Here is a 26,678-nt window from a genome sequence, read left to right as displayed (position 1 = left end):
AAATTTATTGCAGCAACAAAGAGTAACAATTCTGCCTCAATGTACATTCGTCAACACTCGCCCCTTTCCGTAACCTGCAAGAAGACTCGTCCCCCTATCGATGAATGTTATGTGCGAAAATACGACAAACCAATCAGAATGCGCGTATGATTTCAAGTTCTTCGTCAAATAATCCCTAAGAAATAATTTTTGATTTTACATATGTCTTGCATCTAAAAATATACCAAAGACACAGTTTAATGTATTCAATCATACTGTATAATTCTGAACGTCCCGATGTGCTTTAAATTGCATCTAAAATATAAATAATATATGGGCAAAATGCTCGAACCATTACGCAACGAGTTGACAATGTTGTTTTAGGTATGCCCGTTTGCGCTAAGACGGAACCCGGTCGCAAAAATGGCCACGAGAGGGGCACGAGTCGCTATTCGGCTTGTCCCGGAATAACACGAGTTGGTCACGAATGCCTCAATGTAGGGATATGTTCCTGTGACTTGTATTGTCTCAATACAAACAACTCATCACCATCGGAATCCCACCTCTCCCACAGCTCAGGCTACTGTTGATGTCATGAGCTGTATGTAACAAGACAACAATTACAATTTGCAAAATGAGATGTTTGCATGAAAATAAAGATTGATGAAACGTGATGAAATGATATATGATCATGTAATACCCACAGGAACATAACCAGCTTTTCGTAAGATTTCCCACGCAACTATTCGTTATAATGCCCTCCTTAGGAAAGATGCAAGCATAACTGTTAAGTAAAATTAGCCTCGTTTTAATTTCAAAGAAACGTGGGAAGATCATCTAAACTGTGAATACATGTAAATGTTTAAACTACCTGTTACACTTTTAGGAAAGGAATCGCCATAAACTAATTACAGATAAAAGGAAATGAATGTACAATTTAAACATTTACAAGTAGACATAAGCCTCCATGTGATAAGAAATTTACACTAATTACACTGCCATCTGGAACGGTTTTGATTCGTTAAACTTAAGGTCACAACCTTTTAATACAAATCTTGCAGCATTTATAAAATGCTTGCCAAAATTATTGGGTTTAGCAGTAGTACAAATGAAAATCAAGAAATAACTCAACCACTGAACATTACCATGGGTTCCACAAGGATTTGGTAGGCATGAAATGAGACTCAATCTATCAACTATTTTAACCGGCAGCAAGTATGAATGGACGATCGGTTTCATAGCCACATTAGGGCCCTTTCACACAAAACTCCTTCAATCTGCTGGCTTGTGATAGTATATGGTGATATCCGGTCTTCGGGCGTCAATGAGTTATGTCCTATATACAGTGAGGACTGTTTCACAGACTGCTGGGGTGAGGACCTGGAAGAGTTCTGAACAACTTCAGACTCAAAGCTGCTCCGAGACATTATCTTCAACTTAATTACATGTTAAAAATGCACTATCAAAATTCAGCTTTGTCCAGAACTTTTCATTTAAGTGATTTCAAAAAGCAGACTTTAATGTATAAAAATTTCTTCATTCTACTAGTGTTGAATGGAAAATGTGCAACAGTGTCGTCTTTAAGACTTCTCTGGGTAGCACTTGGTGTAAGGATTTCCGTTAGGTTCAGTATGATCTTTAGACAAAGACCAAATGTCGACCCAGCTTGTATGGTCTGCAACAGCCGCCTGCCCGGCTAAAGTTCAAAGTTCAACACACAGCCGGTCACTTCAGGTGACCACACACACACACATCTTCTACGCGTCCTCTTCCTCCTCTTCATGTTTTCGTTTCTGTCCGCGAACTTGCTGACCTTCATCTTCCTCCTCATCCTCGTCATCATCTGAAACAACCATTTCAAACATATACTCAACGATGGAGTATAAAGCAGGGTTAGAAACTAACAGTTTTGGTCCACTAGTCCTTATAACTATAACATATAGCAAAACCCTTAAAATGGACCAATTTCTTCTAGTCCTTAGGCTACCTTTACTTAAGGGCAGTTTGGTAAGGACTACATGACTAGTGCCAATTTTTAACGCTGTTAATCACTAGGACTGCATGGCATAGTTGGTATACCGCAATACACTTTTCAAATGTTTGTTTACCGCCGCACTCCGCAATATTCCAGCTTTATGACGGCAGTCTGTAAATAATAGAGTCTGGATCAGACAATCCAGTGATTGACATCGATCCACACAATTGGGATACAATGAAATGCATCAACCAAGTCAGCAAGCCTGAACACCCAATCCCGTTTGTTGCCTCTTACGACAAGCATAGTCACCATTTACGACATGCATGGGTTGCTGAAGACCTATTCTACCCTGAATCTCCACAGTCCAAAATGCAAGAAGATTATAACAAACATTGGCCAAGTCACGAAGTCCAAGCACTATTAAGTTGCTTGAGGACTTTTGAAATCCAGAATATTTTATAATGATACAAGTCTGTGTGAAAAACTTTTCAGTGTAACACATATTTGTTTCTTATCATTTTCAGTAGATCTTAGCGTTAGTAATCCTATTGGTACCAGGTAATAAACTCATTTCCTTTGACAGTTATCTCCCCTTGACTATAGATCCACAGCTTAACCCCACACTCAATATAGGTTTGTTTTTTGGATGTTTGCAAGTCAGATAAGTACAGGAATCATGTTGATCATAGCCCAGTACTCTTACTTTCATCACGCTTGCTTAAGTAATTGACTTATCTCATGACTTCAAGGTCTATCAGACGCAAATATAGTGTCATTTACATCTCCAAATAATTTTTGTAGGCGGCAAAAAGTTACTGTTTGAATCATTCAAATTATCAAAATTGTAGATTGCATGTTTTAAATAACCAACATTTCTATTTGGTGGAATTACACCCAATTCTGTGTGTCAATGGCCAATTTTCCTCAAATTCTTAGAAATTCAGGTCAGCAAGGGCTGCTGAAGACCTATTCTACCCCAGATTTTCACGGGTCAAGCCTGAAAGTCATCAAAACTGGCCAGGAAAATCAGTAGTTGAAAGCCTTAGAAACACACTAAGAATATAGGGTACAGTCACACAACATCAGCCAGTGAGTGAGCGAGTTGGGTTTAACATCACTTTGAACAGTATTCCAATTATATCACATGTCAGCTTAAACTGTGTCTCCGACATCTACCACCTTTGAGAAACCCATGAGCAAGGGTATGGTGCTGACAAACCTAGAAATATAATCGTGACGAACCAGGATACGAGCCCCACAATAATGCTTTGGCAAACCCAAGGGAATCAGACAGTAAACACACACACACACACTGGTGATTTATCACCAAATAATCAATGTTGCAGTCTGTTCCAAAACAATTAACACTACTAGGCTCAACATGGCCCTTGAATCATTTTCAGTAGATCTGAGCATTATTATAAGGACTATATGCTGAGCCAAATAGACCAAATAGACTTATACTAGACTCTGGCTTAAGACTGGTGTCAACTCTTTAAACAAACATGTAGCACTGGAAACTTTTTCCTTTGAATTCCTTTGACAGCCTTCCCCCCCCTCCGACTTTACACACAGCCTAACCCTAAACTTAATTGAGACTTCTAGACAATGGCAAGTCAGATAAGTACAGGAATCATGTTTATCATAGCCCAGTACTCTTACTTTCATCATGCTTGCTATAAGGCTTTTTTAAGTTTGCATATTAGCATACGTCTTATTCCATAGTTTGCATACGTCTTATTCCATAGTCGGCACACGTCTTATTCCATAGTCGGCACACGTCTTATTCCATAGTTAGCATACGTCTTATTCCATAGTTACAAGATTCCAGCCTGACGAGTATGGCCATGAAACTTAACACGATTGTTTGTTGTTTATGGCTGCAATCAGCAAAATTCAGGCTACATGATGGTGGTCTGTAAATAAAGTCGGGGCCCGACAATCCAGTGATTGACATGAGCATCGATCTAGGCAATTGGGATTTGATGACATGCATCAACCAAATCAGCAAAAGAAAAAAGAAAAAGAAAAAGAAAAAAAAATCAAGAAAAAAAATTGGTCAGTGCACACACCGGAATTACCAAATATCAGTGTCACAGTCTGTGGCAAAGACATCTACCAGCACTAACAATGCTCTTAGCATCATTTTCAAGAGATCTCGTTATTTTATGGACTATTATTGGCAGAGATAACTAGAACGGACTTTTACTAGACTTGAGTTTCAACTGGTAGCTAAGTCGCAGAATTGAGTCAACTCTTCCAACAAACATGTAGCACTGAGGATTTCCCTTCCCTAGTATTCCTAATAGGTCTTGTTGACGAGTCTGTTGCTTTTGACAGTTACCCACCCTTGACTATACCAACAACTTAACCCTTAACTTAATTTAGACTTCCTGGATGATGGCAAGTCAGGGTTCATCATGTTTGCCAGCAGTAGAAACGAAAAGTTTTAGTCCACTAGTCCTTCCTTATAACATAGCAAAACCCTTAAAAAGGCAAATTTCTACTAGTCCTTATGACACCTTAACTATTGGGCAGTTCGGCAAGGACAACAGGAACCTATTTCAAACGCTTTTTGCCTTACAGGACTTTCTTCACATAGGGTCACAAATTACATTTCACATTCACTAGCCTGCAAAACAATCTGCAACAACTTGAAGAGTTGGAACTAGCTTTTCCTGTGATAAATTGGGGGACTGTCAAAAATCTTAAGATGTTATCACAGTGTTAAGAAAAACAGGATCTGTGGCAATGACATAATAGAGGTTCTGTATTCACAGGAATGTAGTGCATACTGAAGGTTTTACGAGGGCATATGTAAATATTTGCTCCGAATGTCCCAGAAAATGGTATTTGAATATTTGTTTGAATTAACATATCAAAAGATTCACCTAAACCATCTGATCTTTCCAAGGGTCATTTGAACAAGCTCTTTACAAAGGGCATGAGGAACTGAAATCACTACTGAATCATTTTATGGGTGCAACGAAATTATTAATGTGTGACACACATTCATCCCACTGCTTACCATCATCGTCATCCTCATCTTCTACTTCTACCCCTTCCTCAACAACTTCATCATCATCATCACCCTCAGCATCGAATTCATCATCTTCATCGTCATCTTCCTGTAACAAAAAATATTGACACAATTTAAGAGCAGATCAAATAATTGAGGTCAAATTGAAATGGGTTGCAAAATAATTACTTCATTACTCAGGATGTGGGGAAAAAAAAGACAAGCTGATTATATTCCCCGTTATTACTCATAACTTTTCAAGCAAGCTTGCAACTTGTTAAACAATAGCACAGAATACAGGGTTTGAAATGAGGGGTTGTCAAAAGGTCCTCGCCATATCCCCGATGCTTAAAGGTAAATATTTGTAGTGTCCCTAGATACACAGTATGTTTCACATCACTTTAAGGAATATTCTAGCAACATCATGGCAGGAGACACCAGAAATGGGCTTCACACATTGTACCCATGTTGGGAATCAAACCCAGGTCTTCGACATGATGAGCGACCGCTTAACCACTACACCAGCCCACCACCCTCCAGGGGTAGGAACTGACCAAGAAAGACCCCTAGCCTGAATAAAAACACATATCATCCCCAATCAGCAGACTAACATTCATCTCGGTTTTCCTTTATTTCCGTTTGCAAGTTATCTCCCCTTGACTGTAGATCCACAGCTTTACCCCACACTAATACAGGTTTGTTTTTTAGATGTTTGCAAGTCAGATAAGTACAGGAATCATGTTGATCATAGCCCAGTACTCTTACTTTCATCACGCTTGCCTTACTGCCGTACTATAGGACCTTCCTGACATCAGGTCAGAAATAATATATATTTTGAATAAAGATGTACTACAGATTCCATCGACCAAATGGTAAAATTGAGTCCACAAGAAAATGTCAGTCATGCTTCGCGAAATGTTCTCGTCTCAGGACAAGCAGATTTGCTATGTTTCAAACCCTGTACATTCTGTTTCACAAAAATCAAAGTCATAAGAAAATCATATTGAATTATGCATTGTCATACAAAAAGCAATGTCTACGATGCCTCTAAGCTATTAGCAAGCTACTTGCTGGGCTGCATCCAAATCATCCCGACTCCACCGACGCCCCTTCATGCAATGGAGCTTTTTCATCATTACAATTGCAAAAGAGGGAAGAAAATTTAAATATCCATCAAATGAAATATCAATATTAATATTCTAGGGAAGTTTGTAATTGCAACCTTCCAGATAAATTAAAATGATCCTCCCAAAGCAGTGGTGATGTTTGCTGTCAAAAACTGTGCTTGTGCATACGGCACTTTTTTTCAGAAAGAACACATATACAGAGGGCGCACAATCAGTTTTGATTTTTTATACTGACGTTTGTGAAGTTAGTACTTGTATTACACTATCTGGTAATAAAACAGTTACATTTTAGATCTGCGAGTTTTGCAAATTGTCAATTTTAAAAGAAGGTAACGTACAAAATGAGCAGTATATCTAGAGTTTGTATTAAGGGCAAAGTTGATGTCCAAAATAGGCAGTAAGGAAGTTAACCACTGTTCTGGGAGGACCAGCTATGAATGCAGCCCAGCAAACTATGTTAGGTGATACTAGATATGGTCTAGGAGATTGATCACACTAACGTCAAGATTCTCCTTGGTCAAGTAATCTAGACCAACCTCGTCCACACCATCCTCATCCTCTCCCTCTTCGTCATCATCATCATCATCTGCAACAAGGCATAATATCGTCAGGAAAAACATTTCTTCACTCACAAAAAGCTACGAAATCCAGCGATGGAGTCCTACTGACTAGCAGCATTTGATGGCTTTAATTCTGAACAAATTTTCAATGCTTCATTTGTGCAACAAATTGACATAAAGAAAATGCCAACTTCGAAAACATTTTTGTCTTATTCTAGCAGGACTATGTAAAAACTGAGGACCGGTGAAATATGATTTACACGACCCTTGGATAAGTCTTAAAAAGTACCAATTTCTAAAGCTAAGTCAAAATATCTAGACTCGGAAATTCGTACAAGTAGCTAAAGTACTTGGCTATGTTCAGACTACTACATTTTCTTAAATAAAATTAAAGTCAATATTTAAATCACCATGTCACACGTGAATATTTACACCAATAAAATATAAGAATGGGTTTTACAAACTGTCACCGTGGTCACCACATCTTACCATCATCGTCGTCATCATCTTCTCCCTCCCCATCAATATCTTCAACTGGAACGACAAAACGAAGGCTCAGTTTCAAAATGACGATACACATACAAGAACTAGCATTTATCACTACATGTATCTTGGGATGGATTTTCTTTGTTTTCTATGTCATTATCTTATCAAGCATTCAGCAATTACAGTGAGTGCACTGACACTTTTGGGCACAATCTTTTCGAAAGCATTTCTAACTTTCAACCACTTATCATGCATCTAAGATTTGCGTAAAATATATTTCAATCAGCTAGTATCAGATAACAAGGGTCAGCTAGTTATTTTAAATTTTTTTAAATGATCTACCAAGTTGCAAAAGGAAATGTATGTATTTTCTCCTGACTAGCAGACTATAGCAGTTAATGTTCAGAATAAGACTTTCAACAAATTGTGATGGAGAATGTTGATGATACAAAGAAACCAACAACATTTAGTAATTTTCGGCCCTCGCGCTGACGCCCGCCCACTCACCATCATCATCTTCCTCTTCAGCTTCATTGTCTTCCCGGTCAAACCCGTCAAGGTAGGTGATTTGTTCCAGAATTTCAAACACTTTCACTCTGTATTCTTCATGATTTGTTACCTCACAGTTGAAAAGATCCAAACTTTTCAAATTTTTTAAACTTTTCTGCAACAGAAAATGGACAACATACAAAATACCTTCTAAAATTGAACATCAGAAAAATTCACAAGCACATTGTGACAATGACAAATTAAAATCGTGCAGCTTCTTCGGTTGCATGATATCAACCAATAAAAAACATGAACACTGGAATCGATATCTTTTGTGAGTGGGTATCCAGTATTTAAATGTTCAGCAATGAGTGACTAATATTTAATAAGGCCAAGTCACGGTTATCACCTTCAAGTTAGTCTTGCCAAGAAAAAAAGACAATCTTCAAAAACAAGTCATTAACTCTAAATCCTTCAGACTTGTGCATCAATCATCAGTCCTAGCTGTCATACTCACCAAGGCTTCCAAATCGGAAAAATCTTTGATTTTGTTTCCGCTTAAACTGAGCTGTGACAGTTTTGTGCAACCTTTAAGTTTTTCTAACCCTCCTGATATTCTGTTGTCGCTCAGTTCAAGCTGCAACACAACGATGACAATATTAGCAAAAGAATCCAATTCACAAACTTCACTTTGAAACATTTTCCCATACGCAGAGACTCGAGACAAGAGAATTTTTAACCATCCTGTAGCATTATATTATATATATTGGTATGCAAAACTCATAAAAGAAGTGTTACATGATGTAGCTGGCCGATATATTCTTGGAAAACTAATATGATCACCACAAAACAGTTGATTCATTTGACAAACTAACACGTAATTGACAAGTCAACCCAGCAGTGCAAACATCTTGAAAAAATATCAAAACAATTTTCAACTTCAAACACAGCTTGTTGCCTCTATGAAACACCAGGAAAGGACTTTTTTCTGCACTTATATGACTTGAGAGTAAAAATAGTCTTGATAACATAGTAAGCAATTTATCCATTGTGGTAGCATGTTTTGTTTGTTGTTAAACACCACACTCAGCTATATGACGGCGGTCTGCAAATAACTGAGCCTTGGCCAGACAATACAGTGACTAACAACATGGGCATCGATCCACGCAATTGGGATCAATGACGTGCATTAACAAAGTCAGTAAGCCCGACCACCCAATCTAGTTTGTCGCCTCTTGTGGCAAGCATGGGTTGCTGAAGATCTGTTCTACCCCAGATTCAACAAGTGCTAATGACCAATACTACCCCTAAATTCTCATAGGGTGTGACCCTAGTTTTGAGACTTACTTTTCTTAGGCTAGGCAACTCAGGGAATTGTTCTAGTGAACTTATGTTAGAGTTGATCATGCTGAGTGATTCTAAGACTGTGAAGTTGGATGTCAGCACCTCCAGCTCTTCGTCAGAATTTATTCTGCAGTTGTCGAGATTCAGTTCCACCACCTGAAACGATATTGATATCCCATTAATATTGAAGCATAATCTGAAACTACAGGAAATCCACTGTATCCTCTGGCGACTGGAGACCAAATATATGTATGAAACATTCAACCATTTACGAAGCAGTATAGACCAAAACAATTAGAAGCAACTGGCCCTAACATGTTTTTGTTTGCTTGTTGTTTAACGCTGCACTCAATAATAACCCAGCTATATGACAGCTGTAAATTATCAAGTCTGGACCACACAATCCAGTGATTGACATGAGCATCGATCTATGCAATTGAGATACAATGACATGCATCAATCAAATTTGCGAGACTGACCACCTGATCCTATTTGTCGCCTCTTATGACAAGCAAGCTCAGGTTGCTGAAAACCTTTTCTACCCCAGATATTCATTAGTCAACATGTCTTGTGGCTTCGCCTTTAGTTGATCTTGGAATGGCTATCAAACGTTGAGAAAAATGATAAAACGATCTATTGGAATTTTGTCTCTTGCAATATCATTAGCTCAGCTTACTAGACTAATCAAAATTTTACTTTATACAAACTTCAGACTGCTTATTATTCAAAACAAGTTGGTTGGTTTGTTGTTTAACTCCATACTCAGCAATATTCCAGCTATATGACGGTGGTCTGTAAATAATGATGCATTGACATCATGAGCATCGATCCACGGAATTGGGATCGATGACACGCATCAACCAAGTCGGCCAGCCTGACCACCCAATTCCGTTAGCCACCTTTTACAGCAAGCATGGGTTGCTCAAGACCTATTCTACCCTGGGTCTTCACAGGTCTCATCACAAGTAACAGAAATAAATTCAAATAAAAGTTTAGGACAAAAAGAAATTCTTAAAATATATTCAATGCCATCAAAATCACATCATGGAAACACAGGAACCACTCTGTGACCTATTTCACAATCTGAATCCAGAGGTACCAATAATGTGTGGTCCTCAGATTAGGATGAATGTTTTCATAAAAAATAACCCCCAAATTAAAAATTGATTTCAGGGATAGAAATTAACACACACCTTATCACTTGAGTACAAATAATGGTATTGTTTTTCTTCAAGACCCAATTGCTGAATATCAGCCACAAGTGTTAATCTGCCCAAACCAATTTCTAAAATATTCAGACTTTTGTGGGAGTATATTCAAGCAGTAAGAATGTTGGTATTCTTAACATAAGCAACCAAACATGACCTGATAAAACAGTAAATAAACCTAACAAGATATAACACATGCCTTGGGGGGGCACTAAAACAATGACTACCTAATAACTAATAATTATAACATTACTTCAACGGGTTACACCGCTGACATAAATTATGCAGGCACTGGGCGTTCATCACGTGATTGCGAAGTCACGTGACAGGGCTTGCCATGTTGCAAAGCAGAAATCGCATAAAACGGGAGTTTCTGTTGAAAATAATTATTAAGTGTCACATCATTTTTATTAAAGAACTAGTAAAACAATCATGATATGAACGTACGGGTGGCAGAATGCCACTAGGTAAGTAAATAGAAGTTTGCAAACGAAACTTTCATTCAAGCGCCAGATCGACAGAAGTTTGAAGCACCTCACGAACGGCGACCGAAGAGCTCGATGTTCCAAACAATGGAAGAGCTGCTTTAATGATGACATAACGAAGGGAAAAGACCGTGGAAATAAGTCTGATGCCTGACAAATTCCTACCATCATGACAATATCGAATTGAGGACTGAATGGCACAAGCCGCCTTCGACAAGCCTGCGCGTGGCTAGTTCCATTATCTAGGTCATCGAACGCACTGCGCTATTAACTAACGGGACAGGATCTAGTGTCTCATCAGATATGAAAGCAACCATACAGTAACAAATCTGCCCTAAACAGTGAAATCTTTTGGTTTGGGTGCGCATATTTAGCTAATAACGCCCGTTTTCATTTGTACAATTCAACATGGCGGCATCACGCCTTTTCCGCCAAGCACACAGCGAGGGAATGACGAATACGAACAAGACTGCTCTCCCTTGCAATGAGCCCAGCACGGCGCTCTGTTGGGCCGATGGAGTCTCAATGTTGATCGAATACATACGGGGTGGCAGAAAACAAACATGAATGCACTAGAAATGTTTTTAATGGATAATAGTTTCATCTCGCCTTCAAAATGGCAGCAAGTCAAAGTCATGACGCCGGCAAAGCTGGAGTTGATAACCAGACAATATTAACATGTAACTAACCTTTTCAAAACAACATGCATATGTTTTGTTTACAATTTTAAAATCGGCCGTATAACCATAACGTACAAAATTCTTGATTTAAAATAACCCCTTGGACATTTTTTCAGTTGAATGGAACGGAGACTTGTTTCTTTGGCTTGCTGCAAAAGCTGACAACAAAACTTCGTCTACACTGATCCACGTAGGTTAGCCTCCTAGTGTCAACAATATCAAAACACAAACACTCGTCACAAAAGTATCAACATATTCTTGAAAACCCTTTCGCTGCTCCATGTGGTTTGTTCTACTCGGACAACCCGACTGGCTTCCTACGAGCTACAACACTGAATTCACATTGAGAAATGGCGCCATATTTGAGCTTTCATCAGTGACAACGAAATCTTCAAGCAACACTACATTACGAATAGCGAGGTCCTTGGATCGCCCAACAAGGTTTGGGACATCGGATTTCACACTAAATAGCATTTGAAACATGCCCTTATCCTGGGTTTTCAATAAATCTAAGTTGATCTACTGCACTGGGAAATCTAGCACGCAAGAAGAAATGGAGACCACATGCTCTCTGTTCGAGAAAGACACCGGCGATAGCACAGCCAGGCTTTTGCCACACGAGACGGTTGAGGGTGAAGTAGAATAAATGTCAGTACTACCTGATCGGGCTTCTTTCCCCGCATCTCCAACTCGAGCCTCTTGTCAATTTTCATGTTTGTGTGTAGATTCTCAGTAATGGTGGAAACAACGATATGCTGCCTCCTTGCTGAAGAGACTGTAGACAAATGGCTTCAATGCGCGCGATCAGCTCAATGGTAGACAGGGGCCTTTTTATTGGCTGCCGGCAAAGCCTCGTACACGTGAAAGAATATGAATATTCATTAACCGGCCTTCAAAATGGCCAATCACTGCACAGTGTGGCTCTGACGTCATGAATTTGCCGAACTGTGAGACCACTGGAGTAGAAAATTTACGTTAAACGCCCGATACCTTTTTGATAGTATTTCCAGAGTAAAAACTTTTAGAAATTTTATCAACGTTGATTAAATCATGATTGATAAAAACGTTCATGGAGGACCATAATATTTACTACAGCGAATGACGAGTGTCAGCGAGGGCACTATGCAATATTTGTACAATGTATTTTATGCTGAAGATAGTTAAAATTTGATGCTTAACCGACGCCTCAATTCATTCGATGAAAACTTTGAATAGTCAAACGAACGCCAATGTGGCAAGCGACATCCGATATGGAACAAGGATAATACAGGTTTGTTGGGCGGGTGAAAAGATAAATGTATCAGCCCTTTATTATTATAATAACTATTATTAGTAATAACTAATAATAACTAATAACTAATAATTCGGAAAATCGTTTTCATCGTCTAGTCCGCCATGCCTCCCCTGTAACAACGTCTAGTAATATACACAGTTTGGGAACGATGACAGACGATTAAGTATGCTACAGAAGACAAGTTATGAAACTAGAATTAATTTTACCAAAACTTGAAAAAATAGCGTGAAATTGATGGATATTAATTAAGGAGAGTGAAATTGGGTTTTACCTCGCGTTCAAGATTATTGAGCTTATATAGCGAGGTGCATGCACGTGTAGGTCTGTGTGTACTAGACCGGATTAATACCGGTTTTATCGCGCTAACCCGTTCAGATGCCATACCGCAGTTAAACATTGATGCCTCACTCAGACACCGTGTACGGACACCGAGCCGACCAGTCCTGGTTTCACTTCCTAATGCTAAGCGCGAGGCAGGGAAAATATAAGTGTAACAGTTTGACGTCGTTTGGGGTGACGCGACCGGGGATCGAGCCATCGACCTTCCTTTCCCTGGACAGACGCACTATCCACTAGACCACGGAGGCGGTCAGGGGATCGAACCATCGACCTTCCTCCCTGGACAGACGCTCTATCTACTAGACAACGGAGGCGGTCAGGGGATCGAACCACCGACCTTCCTCTCCCTGGGCAGACGCTCTATCCACTAGACAACGGAGGCGATCAGGGGATCGAACCACCGACCTTCCTCTCCCTGGGCAGACGCTCTATCCACTAGACCACGGAGGCGGTCAGCGGATCGAACCACCGACCTTCCTGTCCGGGCTGACGCTCTATCCACTGGACCACTGATTGATAGAACATAAAGCGGTTGGCGAAGTTTAAACTCGCAGCCACTACGTCACCTATATCACGACCGCCTGTAAATACCCCAGTCTACATGGGCCAAGACCCGCGAAGACCCGGTTAGAGAATAGATCTTCAGCAACCCACCCTCCTGACAAACATTGGGTATATAGGTGACATAGTCTGCCCCGAATTCCCCACCCTCCTGACAAACATTGAGTATATAGTGGACATAGTCTGCCCCGAATTCCCCACCCTCCTGACAAACATTGAGTATATAGTGGACCTAGTCTTTCTCAAATTTCCCACCCTCCTGACAAACATTGGGTATATAGGTGACATAGTCTGCCCCGAATTCCCCACCCTCCTGACAAACATTGAGTATATAGTGGACTTAGTCTTTCTCAAATTTCCCACCCTCCTGACAAACATTCAGTATATAGTTGACCTAGTGTTCCCCGAATTTCCCACCCTCCTGACAAACATTCAGTATATAGGGGACCTAGACTGCCCCGAATTTCCCACCCTCCTGCCAAATATTATAGGGGACCTAGTCTGCCCCGAATTCCCCACCCTCCTGACAAACATTGAGTATATAGTTGACCTAGTGTGCCCCGAATTCCCCACCCTCCTGACAAACATTGAGTATATAGGGGACCTAGTCTGCCCCCAAATTCCCACCCTCCTGACAAACATTGAGTATATAGGTGAGCTAGTCTTCCCTGAATTCCCCACCCTCCAGACAAACATTGGGTATATAGGGGACCTAGTCTGCCCCCAAATTCCCACCCTCCTGACAAACATTGGGTATATAGGTGAGCTAGTTTTCCCTGAATTCCCCACCCTCCAGACAAACATTGGGTATATAGGTGAGCTAGTCTTCCCTGAATTCCCCACCATCCAGACAAACATTGGGTGTATTGGGCACCTTGTCAGCCCCACACCCCAAGCCCCTCACAAATAATAACATGATTAGGGTAATTCTGTTGTAATCTGAATCGGGGCTGTGTAAATTGTCCATCCAATCACCATATAACTGAATAAACTGTCCATTCAATCACTACATGTCTGTATAAACTGTCCATCCAATCACCATATGACTGTATAAACTGTCCATCCAATCACCATATGACTGAATAAACTGTCCATTCAAACACTACATGTCTGTATAAACTGTCCATCCAATCACCATATGACTGTACAAATTGTCCATCCAATCACCACATGACTGTATAAACTGTCCATCCAATCACCATATGGCTGAATAAACTGTCCATCCAATCACCATATGGCTGAATAAACTGTCCATCCAATCACCATATGACTGTATAAATTGTCCATCCAATCACCATATGGCTGTATAAACTGTCCATCCAATCACCATATGACTGTATAAAGTGTCCATCCAATCACCATATGGCTGTATAAACTGTCCATCCAATCACCATATGACTGTATAAACTGTCCATCCAATCACCATATGGCTGTATAAACTGTCCATCCAATCACCATATGACTGTATAAACTGTCCATCCAATCACCATATGGCTGTATCAACCGACCATCCAATCACCACATGGCTGTATCAACCGACCATCCAATCACCAGATGGCTGTATCAACTGACTATGGCTATATCAACTGACCATGGCTATATCAACTGACCTTGGCTATATCAACTGACCATGGCTATATCAACTGACTATGGCTATATCAACTGGCCATGGCTATATCAACTGACTATGGCTATATCAACTGACCATGGCTATATCAACTGGCCATGGCTATATCAACTGACTATGGCTATATCAACTGACCTTGGCTATATCAGCTGACCATGGCTATATCAACTGACCTTGGCTATATCAACTGACCTTGGCTATATCAACTGACCATGGCTATATCAACTGACCATGGCTGTATCAACTGACTTTGGCTATACTAGTATTAACTGACCATCCAATCACCACATGGCTGTATCAACCGACCATCCAATGACACACCCAATGTTAATATGTACCACTCTTCACAAACTGAATACATTCACTGACCCAAACTTTAGGCTATCTAAAATTGGAAGGACCGACAAACTAGTATTCATCAACATTAAGTAATCTTTTATTTTATTTTCAATATCACCAAAAGTAGAGCTCGCGCTTGAAAACATCAACACTACTCCGTTTGCAAACAGGTTGTTGTAGTCGAAATAAAAAGGAAAACAATGTAGATGCCCTGTAGGGAAACTTTGACACAAGCATACAATTATACGAATCAACAAACGTGTACCACTACCACTGATATAGAATCGCAAGCCACGGGATGACGCGTCAACGATGGCTTCGATTTACATACGGGGATCCAACAGTTCGGCAAATACTCAAAGCGAGACGGATAGCGCTAAACTCTTCCAAATCAAGTACACGTTTCTGAACGCTGCTTATGAAAGAATGCATTGAACAATATAAATGGGATACAGATAAATGCTAGGGTGGTTACTATTAATTTCCCACATATTCATACACACCAGAGGACTGCTAATAATGGATATTGAAGAAATAATATTTCTTATAAGAAAGAAATGTAACACCAATTTTTTTCTTGTAAAAGATGTGAAAGTTGTTTGTTTTCGCCGTGGTTAGCAATTATCCGGATATATCCGTCTCGGGGAGACGAACAAAATTGTACTGATAAACAAATGTCTTCAAATACCATAGTAAATCTCACAGTATATGTACCTCGAGTTCCCCAACTTTCAACATATGATAGTGAGTGAGTGAGTGAGTGGGGTTTTACTCCTCTTCTGGCAAATCCCCGCGATATTACGGCAAGAGACATCAGAAAAAGGGTTCACGCTTAGGACCCATGTGGGGGAATCGAACCCGGGTTTTGAGTGAACACGTTAACCAGTGGCCTATCCCACAGCCCCTGACACACATTATCAAAATACCTCTACATAACCGTCTTGATAGATTGGTTAGTTGGTTGATTTGTTGTTTAACGCCGCACTCAGCAATATTACAGCTATATGACGGTGGTCTGTAAATAATCGAGTCTGGAGCAGACAATCCAGTGATTGACATCATGAGCATCGATCCACGCAATTGGGATCGATGACCTGCATCAACAAAGTCAGCGAGCCTGACCACCCAATCCCGTTAGTCGCCTCTTACGACAAGCACAGTCACCTTTTACGGCAAGTATGGGTTGCTGAAGACCTATTCTAACCCGGAATCTTCACGGGTCCGTCTTGATAGAGAAAACACACAACGTGGTCAGTATTTCAGTTGTTAAAATACAGTACACTTCCTCAATATCGATCTCCACAATCTCGAATGTCATGTCTATCTCGAACTAAACGCCTCCTTGTATGAGTATCATTAAATTTGTACACACATCTCGAGCTTCGAGATTCAGTCACGTGATATGTCGAACACAGATTGGGTCACTAAAATATTATATAATATGCATATTTATCCCGAAAATCAAAATATTAACAACGATACACGTATACACACATTTCTCCCCCTACCGAGACACTGTACAAACAATACTAACTAAAAGAACTATTGAAATGGGGATAAAACACTTTTGATTTAGTTTTGACGATACACACACAATTAGGTAGCAAAGGCTGGTATATATATAAGTTTGACATTTCGGTAAATAACATTTAGTTCCGGATATCGCCATGCTCGATTATCCAGGGTACAATATCTCCATTCTATAAGCGCTGACTGGATATTGCAGACATTTATCTGCCTATAATAAAGTTTACTATGTGTATACCACAGCTATAGTGGATCTCCGCGCGGCATGACAGTGGAGAAGGGACATACCAAATAGAGCTTGACAACAAGAGTGGGTGAGTGAGTGAGTGAGGTTTGTCTAAGCCACTTTGAACAGTATTGTTGTCACACCAGTGTTGTATCACGTCGTGTCAGCTTAATGTGGTAGGAAAGCCCAAAGTGATTCAGGTCTCGGACGTTTACCACAGTGATCAACCCAAGAGTATGCCTGTACTGACATTCGCATAACAACCATAGGATCCTGGCACGCCCAAGGGAAGCAACTCTTCAATGCGAAATACGGCTTCTTCGAAGGCAGAGCAACCCGTGCCGCCTTACAGTGGTAATTCAGTACGTTGCTAAATATAAAATAGACTGGTCGTATATCTTAAAAGATTCATGACGACACAGTAATGGCATATTTAATAATGATATTCACATATATGGTAAGTTAAACAGGTTTTGTCACGCAAATATCCCCATATATAATACACAAATGTGCAGGTAACGAAAATAACGAAATGAAGGTTAACTAACAAACAGAGGGGAGGGTGCACGGGGATGGTGCACGGGAAGAGAAGCACCCCATCCTCCCTCAGCAGTCACTTGTCTCATCCCCTCAATGCCGAACGCCAAACAGGTAATATGCGTGTTTTGGTATGAAACGGTCGGGAATCGAACCAGACCTTCCAAGCTGACCAGGTGCTGGTGTATATACATTTATCATATAATGGGTACGTTTCTCGGAAGGATAAAGCCAACGGATAAAAACGATATCCGTTGGGGTCATAAGCGGATAGAGATGCAAATATCAAAGGTCAAGTAGGACTACTTTCACTGTTTATAAACAAACATGGCGTAGCCCTCGTCATTCGGCGATCGAGTCAGAATTAACCATCGGGAATCTGGATAAACTACTGGGATAACTGCTACCATTATCAAAAGAACTAATATACTGAAAATCAGTGTCTAACTGTGACGTAGCTAAGGCATGTTATAAGTTTGGGCAACTTTGGAGATACACATTTCGAAACAATTTTGCGAGGGCACGAGGCCAAGCCAAGCGGGATCAGTAGCCATATCTGTGCTTGTAGACCTCTGCGGTTTGAAACCTTCTCCACAAATAAAAATAGTTGGATTTGGCCGAAATATGTTTGAATTGTTACCTTGTTTCGTTTTGTCGCTGTGTGTACATCTGACAACACTTCTTCACTTCATATGACAGGACAGACCGACTGTCAACAACGTCTGACCGTGGCCCTGACGGCTCATAGACTAGGTTTAGAGTAGCTTCCCTTTGACAAAGGGCAGGTACTCTAGCGGACAGACCGATGGATTGCCGCGAAAGGCAATTAAAAACAACTGTTGTTTTGCGTATGTGACGCTTCGTCACTGTATAAGAAACAGATTTCAGTTGGAACTATATGGGCTACTGTCACTGTCCGACTGACACATCACTTACCCTGTGACGTAATAAATATTAATGCGCGCATTCCAGGAAAACTCGCAATGTTTCGGTAATGTTTGTGAGAGAGGGAAAGCGATTTTAAAGCACATAATTAAAGAATGACATTATATGATAAAGAGGTTATCACGCTTGTGTGTTCGGGGATGGTAAATATTCTGTATTAGGAATAAACACTATGTATTTAGTTCGCCAAGGCTCGCTAAAAACAATGTTTATTCCTAATGCAGGATATTTACCATCCCCAAACACACGCGCGTGATAACCTCTATATATCTATTCCGCAAAATACCGAATTCCTTATATAACCGTTATACAATATTTCTCTATTCCTGCTATGGATTTTCCTAGTGACTAATATTCTGTGTAAATATTTTGTCTATTGGAAGGACGAAACAGAACCACTACCTATGAATTATTAATTATATTAAATTATTCCACAATTCTACGTCCAGAGAAAGGTCATACAAGAAAAGAAAACATTTTTGGGATTTTTCCTCCAAAATAGACTGTTAGTATATATATTTGTTAAGAAAAAACATTCTTAAAAGAATCCTTTTATACACATTGTCTCGATATGACAAATGTGAGAAGCATCGTATCTTTATATTGGATTCGCACAGGGTGCTAAGTAAATACCTGTTTTCGCCTAAGTTCCTATGACAGTGAACATTCGGAACTTCCTTAGCTGCTCTTGCTGCCATGTATACACGAAGACATCTGAGTGGATGTAGTTGGCGATACGGGGCATCGCGGTGTCGGAACTGCAACACGAGAGGCAGGATGTAAACATTAACATGATATGGATAGAATGCCTTGACATGTGCATATCTTTATAGGCGACTAAATGTATCGGTTGTCACGCTCGTTGACCTGTATTACTGGGTGGAGCCAAGTTCCTGATATCCGTCACTGGATTGACTGGTTCAGACTCGATTATTTACAGATCACCACATTGCTGAGTGCGCGTTCAACGAGAAACAAACACGGCCATTCAGTGAGTGAGTGAGTGAGTGAGTGAGTGAGTATTACTTAACGCCGCACTCTTCGACGGCAGGCGCTGGGCACTGGGATGTACAACCATGGGGTTAAAACCTGAATTATATGACACAATTGACCTGAATTATATGACACAATTGACCTGAATTATAGGACATAATTGACCTGAATTATGACACAATTGACCTGAATTATAGGACACAAATGACCTGAATTATAGGATATAATTGACCTGAATAATAAGACACAATTGACCTGAATTATATGACACAATTGACCTGAATTATAGGACGCAATTGACCTGAATTATAGGACACAATTGACCTGAATTATGACACAATTGACCTGAATTATGACACAATTGACCAGAATTATAGGACACAATTGACCTGAATTATAGGACACAATTGACCTTATGCCCTGGCCACGTGGCAGTGTACGGTTATTCAAACTGTAAAATAGTGTTTTATGTTTCAAAAATATAGTGAGGAAAGGTGGGAGTGGGGTGGTTAAAGCGTTCGCTCGTCACGCCGAAGGCCCGGGTTCGATTCCCGGTACGTGTGGGGACCATTTCTGGAGTCACTACCGTGATATTGCTGGAATATTGGAAAAAGCGGCGCAAAACCATACTCACTCGAGCTGACTGTATAAAATAATGTTCTAAGCGGCATTAAACTAAAATCACTCACGTACTCCTTTACCATTTAGACGACCATATAAGGGATGGGGAGAACATGATCGCTTATGTCAATACAGCCATAGTATCCGAACCACCCTGTGGTCGAGTGGATAGTGCGTCCGCTCTGAGAGGGGAAGATCGGTGGTTCGATCCTTTCTTTTCCAGCATAAAAAACAATACTTGTTTTCACCCAGTCTGGCACTCGAGTAGTGGGGTGAAACAAGAATTGGTCGGCTCGGAGTCAGTATACTGTGTCTGAGTGGGGTATCCATGTTAAACTGAGGCATGGTATCTCAGTGAGATGGCACTATAAAACCGGCATTAGTCCGGCCTGGTACCGCCACGCACGCACGCACGCACGCACACACACACACCTATGCATCGCAATACGACATAAATATTCTTGAACACTGCGATCAACCCCATTTCACCCCCAAAATCAGGGCACCTGTCGGTAGACTAACCAGTGACTGGGGAAATGTGGTTTTAGGCTCTTGGTAATGAAGCTGAATCGTCAGGACGGAGACAGAGGGAATGAGTTTAGACATAAAACTCGTAGGAATAGAGAATCGAACCGTTATTTAAGCCACCACAAAGTATGTTACTCATTTGCTAAACTAGGAGTGAGTGTGGCTTTAAGCCGCTTTTAGCAATATTCCAACAATATCACGACGGGGGACACAAGAATTGGGCTTCACACATAGTACCCATGTCGGGAATCGAACCCGGGTCTTCGGCGTGACGAGCGAACGCCTGAGCCACTAGGCTACACGACCGCCCCTGCTAAACTAGGCTGACGGCCGTTTCAGTAGGTGTATCATCGTACACGAATGTTGTCCACTGGCTTTAACGCTTTAACTACTAGGCTACAATACTTCCAGTTATATCACGGCGTGTCAGCTTATTGGGTAGGAAAGCCCAAAGTGATGCAGGTCTCAGACGTTTACCACTTCAGTGAAACCCACGAGCACAGGTATGGTGCTGACAAACCTAGAAACATAATCGGGGCGAACCGGCATTCGAACCCCGATCAAAGGTTTCTGGTCTGACCATGGGAGGCAAAATTTCATTAAGATTCGAAAACATAAGTAACTTTCATCTTTGTTATTTTTAGCAATATAATTAGTGTTAATAATTTCATTCTTAAACTATAATTTAATCCTCATTGCCTTCTTTTAACTCTTTTATATTAAAAAAAAAAAAATTAAATAATTTCCCATTAAAATTTTTTTATAAAAAAAAAGTAAAATATTTCTTGAGTTAAAAGAATGTCGTGTTTCTGATTAACAATACATTCATGTATAACTGAACAGGTCAAAGCATATTGCAACGTCCAGCAACGTCGCGTTACCCAGTCTCAACCATAGAGATGAATACGCTCTCATGTACGCGGACGTTTAACCAGAGAACGTTCCATACACGAGACTGCCTCGAACCGGCTTGGGCTCAGCAAATGCCGAACTCTTGTCATGGGCGGAGCTACAGTTGGATGTGTGTCATGTGACTGCTAAATATAGAAACCGCGTGGTTTCATGTTTACAAATTGAGAGAAACGTGGTCTTCTTCTTCCGAACATGTTGTCTGCCTACAACAGTGCTTACCGACTCTTACCACACAGCACAAGCACGACCCTGCTCTGCGGTTTCCACGCATATGCAGATTAACTGGGGCAAACCCAAGGGGTTGAGTTCTGACCCGTTGATTTCGTATACTCGTCAGATACTTTTAGAGGTGTTTTAGTAAATTGACACAGCTCTATAATTAATGCAAGAGTGACCTAATTCCATGATTTATCACAAGTCAAATGGCATCAGTGTTTATGACATCTTTTTGGACGTAGCCTCGACTGAAGCGCCGAGAATGTAAAGGTTTTAATGATAAGAAACTAGTAGCTTCGAAAATAAATGTTTCATAACCCTTCTCGACATTTTGACTAATTATTTCACATATTTCAACAACAATAAATTTATAAAACAAGAAATATGTTATTCTACATGCATTTTTTATCTGTGACGAACGAGTTGACAAAGTAGATTTATCTATCAAGGATACATGTTTGTTCGGGGTCTTAAAACATTAAAAGCCTTTCTCAGACATTTGTACACTAGTTGGTGGAAGTTGAGGCACGCTTACAATTTTTAAACGGTGTCATCACCACGACAAAAAAAAACCTCTCTCATTCAGCCGGCTGCCGTGAAGCGTTTTAATCACGGTTTTTCATAACACGTTTGGAGATTCTATATTTAACAGTGAATCATATGCTTTTAACCCATCCCCGCCCCACCTCCAACCTCGCCGGTCCTAAATGGAAGGGTACTGGCACATAAGGGGTGAACTTAAGAGCGTTTTTGAAATAGGTATATTTTTACTTGGAATAAGTTGTAATATATCCCAGTAAGTTTTTTACTTTTTCCTCAAACACCACGTGGGCAGCCCGTCTGTTAATGGACCCATCCTTGCACGTGCGTGAAATGTTTGGAGCGCAACTGTTAGATTTTGTCAGCTGCACATTTTCTTAATAAATGAATAAGACAGTAACGTCTCCAAACTGCAGTTTTCAATAATTTCTTATCAATGTTTGGGAATATGGATATCAGTCTGAGCCTATGGAACTATAGAGTGAGTGAATTCGGTTTTACGCCGGTTTAATCAATATACCAGCAATATCAGGGCGGGGGCACCAGAAATGGGTTTCAAACATTTCCGTGTGGGGCATCGAACCCTGGCATTCGGCATGACGAGAGAACGCTTTAACGACACGCCCGAGTAATAATTTTACTAGAGTGAGTGAGTGAGTTGGGTTTAACGCCGATTTTAACAGTATTACAGTTATATCATGGCGTGTCAGCTTAATGTGGGAGGAAAGCCCGAAGTGATGCAGGTCTCAGACGTTTACCCCTTCGGTTAAACCCACGAGCACGGGTATGGTGCTGACAAACCTAAAAAAAAAATCGGGGCGAACCGGGATTCGAACCCACAGTCATAGGTTTCTTGCGTGCCCAAGCGACGCAACTATGCACAGCGAAATTTTACTAGAGAAATACTTTTACTCAGTCGTTGTGCTGGGCAATAGGACTTACGCCGCTTAATTTGTAAAAGTTTATTAACGTAGTGATTTTAACTCATATTTATGAAAAATTAGTCTCTCAGAAGAGTCATGATATACTAATAAAAGAAGTTAAAGGGGACTCGATTTTTCATATTACTTTAGCTAATGTGGGTGTGGGTGTGCCAGTGTGTGGATGTGTTACAATACAGGAATCGAACTCGGAAAACACTTTACCTACTAGGCTACCCCCTAAATAAATAAGCTTTTTACGCAATGCACTTTTTTTCCTTTGTGTATCCTATATATCTGTCTCTCATATATATATATTGCATACATAAGGAAGTGATTGAGTGAAAGGAACCTTCGTTGTATCTATATCTATATATATAATGCACACATAAGAAAGTGATTGTTTGTTTGTTTGTTGTTTAACGCCGCACTCAGCAATATTCCAGCTATATGAGGGCGGTCTGTAAATAATCCCGTCTGGTCCAGACAATCCAGTGTTTGACATCATGAGCATCGATCCACGCAATTGGGATCGATGACATGCATCAACCAAGTCAGGAGCCTGGCCACCCGATCCCGTTAGTCGCCTTTTACGACAAGCACAGTCACCTTTTACGGCAAGCATGGGTTGCTGAAGACCTATTCTGCTCCGGAATCTTCACGGGTCAGAAAGTGATTGAGTGAAAAGAAGCTTCGTTTCAAAATTGTATTTCAAAGGGTGAAAATACACGCAAAATGTGTACACGATCTCTGGGCGTGTTCAATTGAAGTGGGTGAGGTGTGTTTCCTTGTGTTTCGGATTTTTCCGATACTGGACATGGCACAGGTGCAAGTAATATATGAAATATCCAGTAATGTTAAGTGCTTCAGTTAAAAACTGAAATTATGACAAGCAGAATTTCTATTGTTAAATGGTTTATGGATTTATTTTGTCTTTTCTTTGAATTTTTTAACGGCCCAGCGGGGATGGGGCGGCACGTGAAGTGAGTGCGCCACGCCCTAATGTTTTGGTTTGGTTTGGTTTGGTTTACGCCGCACTCAGCAATATTCCAGCTATATGGCGGCGGTCTGTAAATAATCGAGTCTGGGCCAGACAATCCAGTGAGTGATGTCATGAGCATCGTTCCACGCAATTGGGACCGATGACATGCTTCAACCAAGTCAGCGAGCCACGCCCTAATGTTAACCTATGCCTACGCGTCGGGATTACTGGTATGAATACAGGACCAGAGCAACCTATGCTTGTATGTTAATTGCGTGGATCGAATGTCAGTCACTGGATTGTCTGGCCCGAGCTCGACTATTCACAGACCGCCTTGATATAGCTGAAATATGCGGCGTTAAATAAACACGACTACTCAGTGGGTGATTATTCATCACGCCGCAATAAACAATTTAAGTGATGTCATATTTGTGCACCCTTCCCGCCCATTTTAAAAACCTTCCTACAATCCATAACAACCCCACCTACACACCAGGCTCAGAGACAGCTTATACCCTACATAGTAGACCCTCGTTATTCCGGAAACCCAGCTTTCAAGACGATCTACATATACCTAATAGAATATTCTCCGTACCCATGTAGCTCATACCCTATATAGTGGACCCTCGTTTGTCCACAAACCCTGCTTTCAAGACGATCGTTAAGTACCCAATAGAATATTTCTCCTTACCCATGAATCGTTAATCAGGACACTTGTTAAACCGGACGATTTCACTAGGTTGGGGCCGTCCGGATGAATGTATTTCATGCCAATGTAAGAAATGATGATTGATTGGTTGGTTGGTTTGTTGTTTTACGCCGCACTCAGCAATATTCCAGCTATGTGACGGCGGTCTGTAAATAATCGAGTCTGGACCAGACAATCCAGTGATTTACATCATGAGCATCGATCCACGCAATTGGGATCGATGACACGCACCAACCAAGTCAGTAGCCTGACCACCCGATCCTGTTAGTCGCCTTTTACGACAAGCATAGTCGCCTTTTACGGCAAGCATGGGTTGCTGAAGACCTATTCTACCCCGGATCTTGACGGGTCTAAATGATGATTGATGATTGAGAAATAGTACACCTACAATATCACCTATTCATTGCATTCTTATATCGACCAAGGAACCCATATCCCAATAGGTGTCTCTCTGTATGATATAGGGGGTGGGGGGAGAGGGAGAGAGAGCCAGGTGTGTTGGAGAGAGAGAGCGAAGGGAGAGAGGGGGGGGGGGGGGGGGGAGAGAGAGGAGGAAGAAAGTAGTTCGTGTTTGGGGGTAACTGGGTAATGTGTGAGTGTTTTGTGTTTTTCTCCCCGTGCACCAACCCCTGTTAGTTACCGATCCCGTGGAGTTAACGTTCAATTCGTAATTTTGAACTTAAATATACCTGGCATACTTGTGTATTAGATATAGGGATATTTGCATGACAAAAAATATTTTACTTACCATATGAGAGTATTTTATTATTAAATATGTCATTATTGTGTCCAATCTGACACATGTCTCGCCACGTGTCATTGTTGATTAAAATATCTGAACAGTGTAACTACACCTTCTGGGTTCTGAAGGCGTTTGCAGTCTCCGAGGAATAGACTAGTGGTTAAGTTATATTTCTTTAAAAAACTAATCCATGAAATAATGTCATCGGCAACAAAAAAATTAAAATAACATTTATGTTACAACCACCAAAACAGATGGCGTGCTTCGGCAATAGCAATGGCCCTGTTTAATATCCTCGATAGCAGGTTGAGTGGTTAAATTTGGCGCGAAATGTCACGTGACACTAATCCGTGACGTAGGCAGGAGGACAACAGTGGCGAAACAGCCTTTTCTAAATACGGGTAAATGGAGACATAGCGAGACAACTGGACAGAAAACTGAACAAAATTGGATAGGAAAGAGTTCTTACCTCTTGACGCCGCCACGCAAGGTTAAGGCTCGGTCCAAATAATAGCCATAAAGCAAGAAGAGACCTTAGAAAGACTACATTGTCATTTTTGTCAAGTAATTGCAAAATCTAATCTCATGTTTTCAATAATTCCATAAACCAAACAATTAATCCCTAGAATTAAAACATCTGGTATAGCGCACATAACAATCCCCAGCATTTCAAACTTGATCTGCTTCTCCGTAAGACGAACGAAGTCTGACATCAAAGCCACACTCGTCTACAACCCCTTTCAATATGGCCGCCGAGATCGACAT

The 26,678-nt window shown here is 40.7% G+C and overlaps 1 protein-coding gene across 3 annotated transcripts; it reads right to left on the bottom strand.

Annotated features, from left to right (window-relative positions):
* Positions 1-26,678, bottom strand: LOC139461175 (acidic leucine-rich nuclear phosphoprotein 32 family member B-like). 3 transcript variants are annotated; one of them, XM_071242756.1, is made up of 9 exons: positions 26,383-26,678; positions 19,384-19,508; positions 8,986-9,138; positions 8,156-8,275; positions 7,657-7,813; positions 7,153-7,197; positions 6,604-6,689; positions 4,986-5,085; positions 1-1,822 (listed from the first exon to the last, which is right to left on the bottom strand). In XM_071242756.1, exons 3-9 carry the CDS (start codon positions 9,043-9,045, stop codon positions 1,737-1,739), a joined length of 654 nt encoding a protein of 217 aa, XP_071098857.1. In that variant the 5' UTR covers positions 9,046-9,138; positions 19,384-19,508; positions 26,383-26,678; the 3' UTR covers positions 1-1,736. The 3 variants fall into 3 exon arrangements, with proteins under 3 accessions (XP_071098857.1, XP_071098856.1, XP_071098855.1); XM_071242755.1 differs by lacking the exons at positions 19,384-19,508; positions 26,383-26,678 and adding an exon at positions 12,015-12,163 and having other exon boundaries at positions 6,640-6,689; XM_071242754.1 differs by lacking the exons at positions 19,384-19,508; positions 26,383-26,678 and adding an exon at positions 12,015-12,162.

This window comes from Haliotis cracherodii, unplaced genomic scaffold, assembly GCF_022045235.1.
Source record: "Haliotis cracherodii isolate W230 unplaced genomic scaffold, xgHalCrac1.p SCAF_14, whole genome shotgun sequence".
Classification (NCBI taxonomy): domain Eukaryota; kingdom Metazoa; phylum Mollusca; class Gastropoda; order Lepetellida; family Haliotidae; genus Haliotis; species Haliotis cracherodii.
This window is presented reverse-complemented; position numbering and strand designations above follow the sequence as displayed.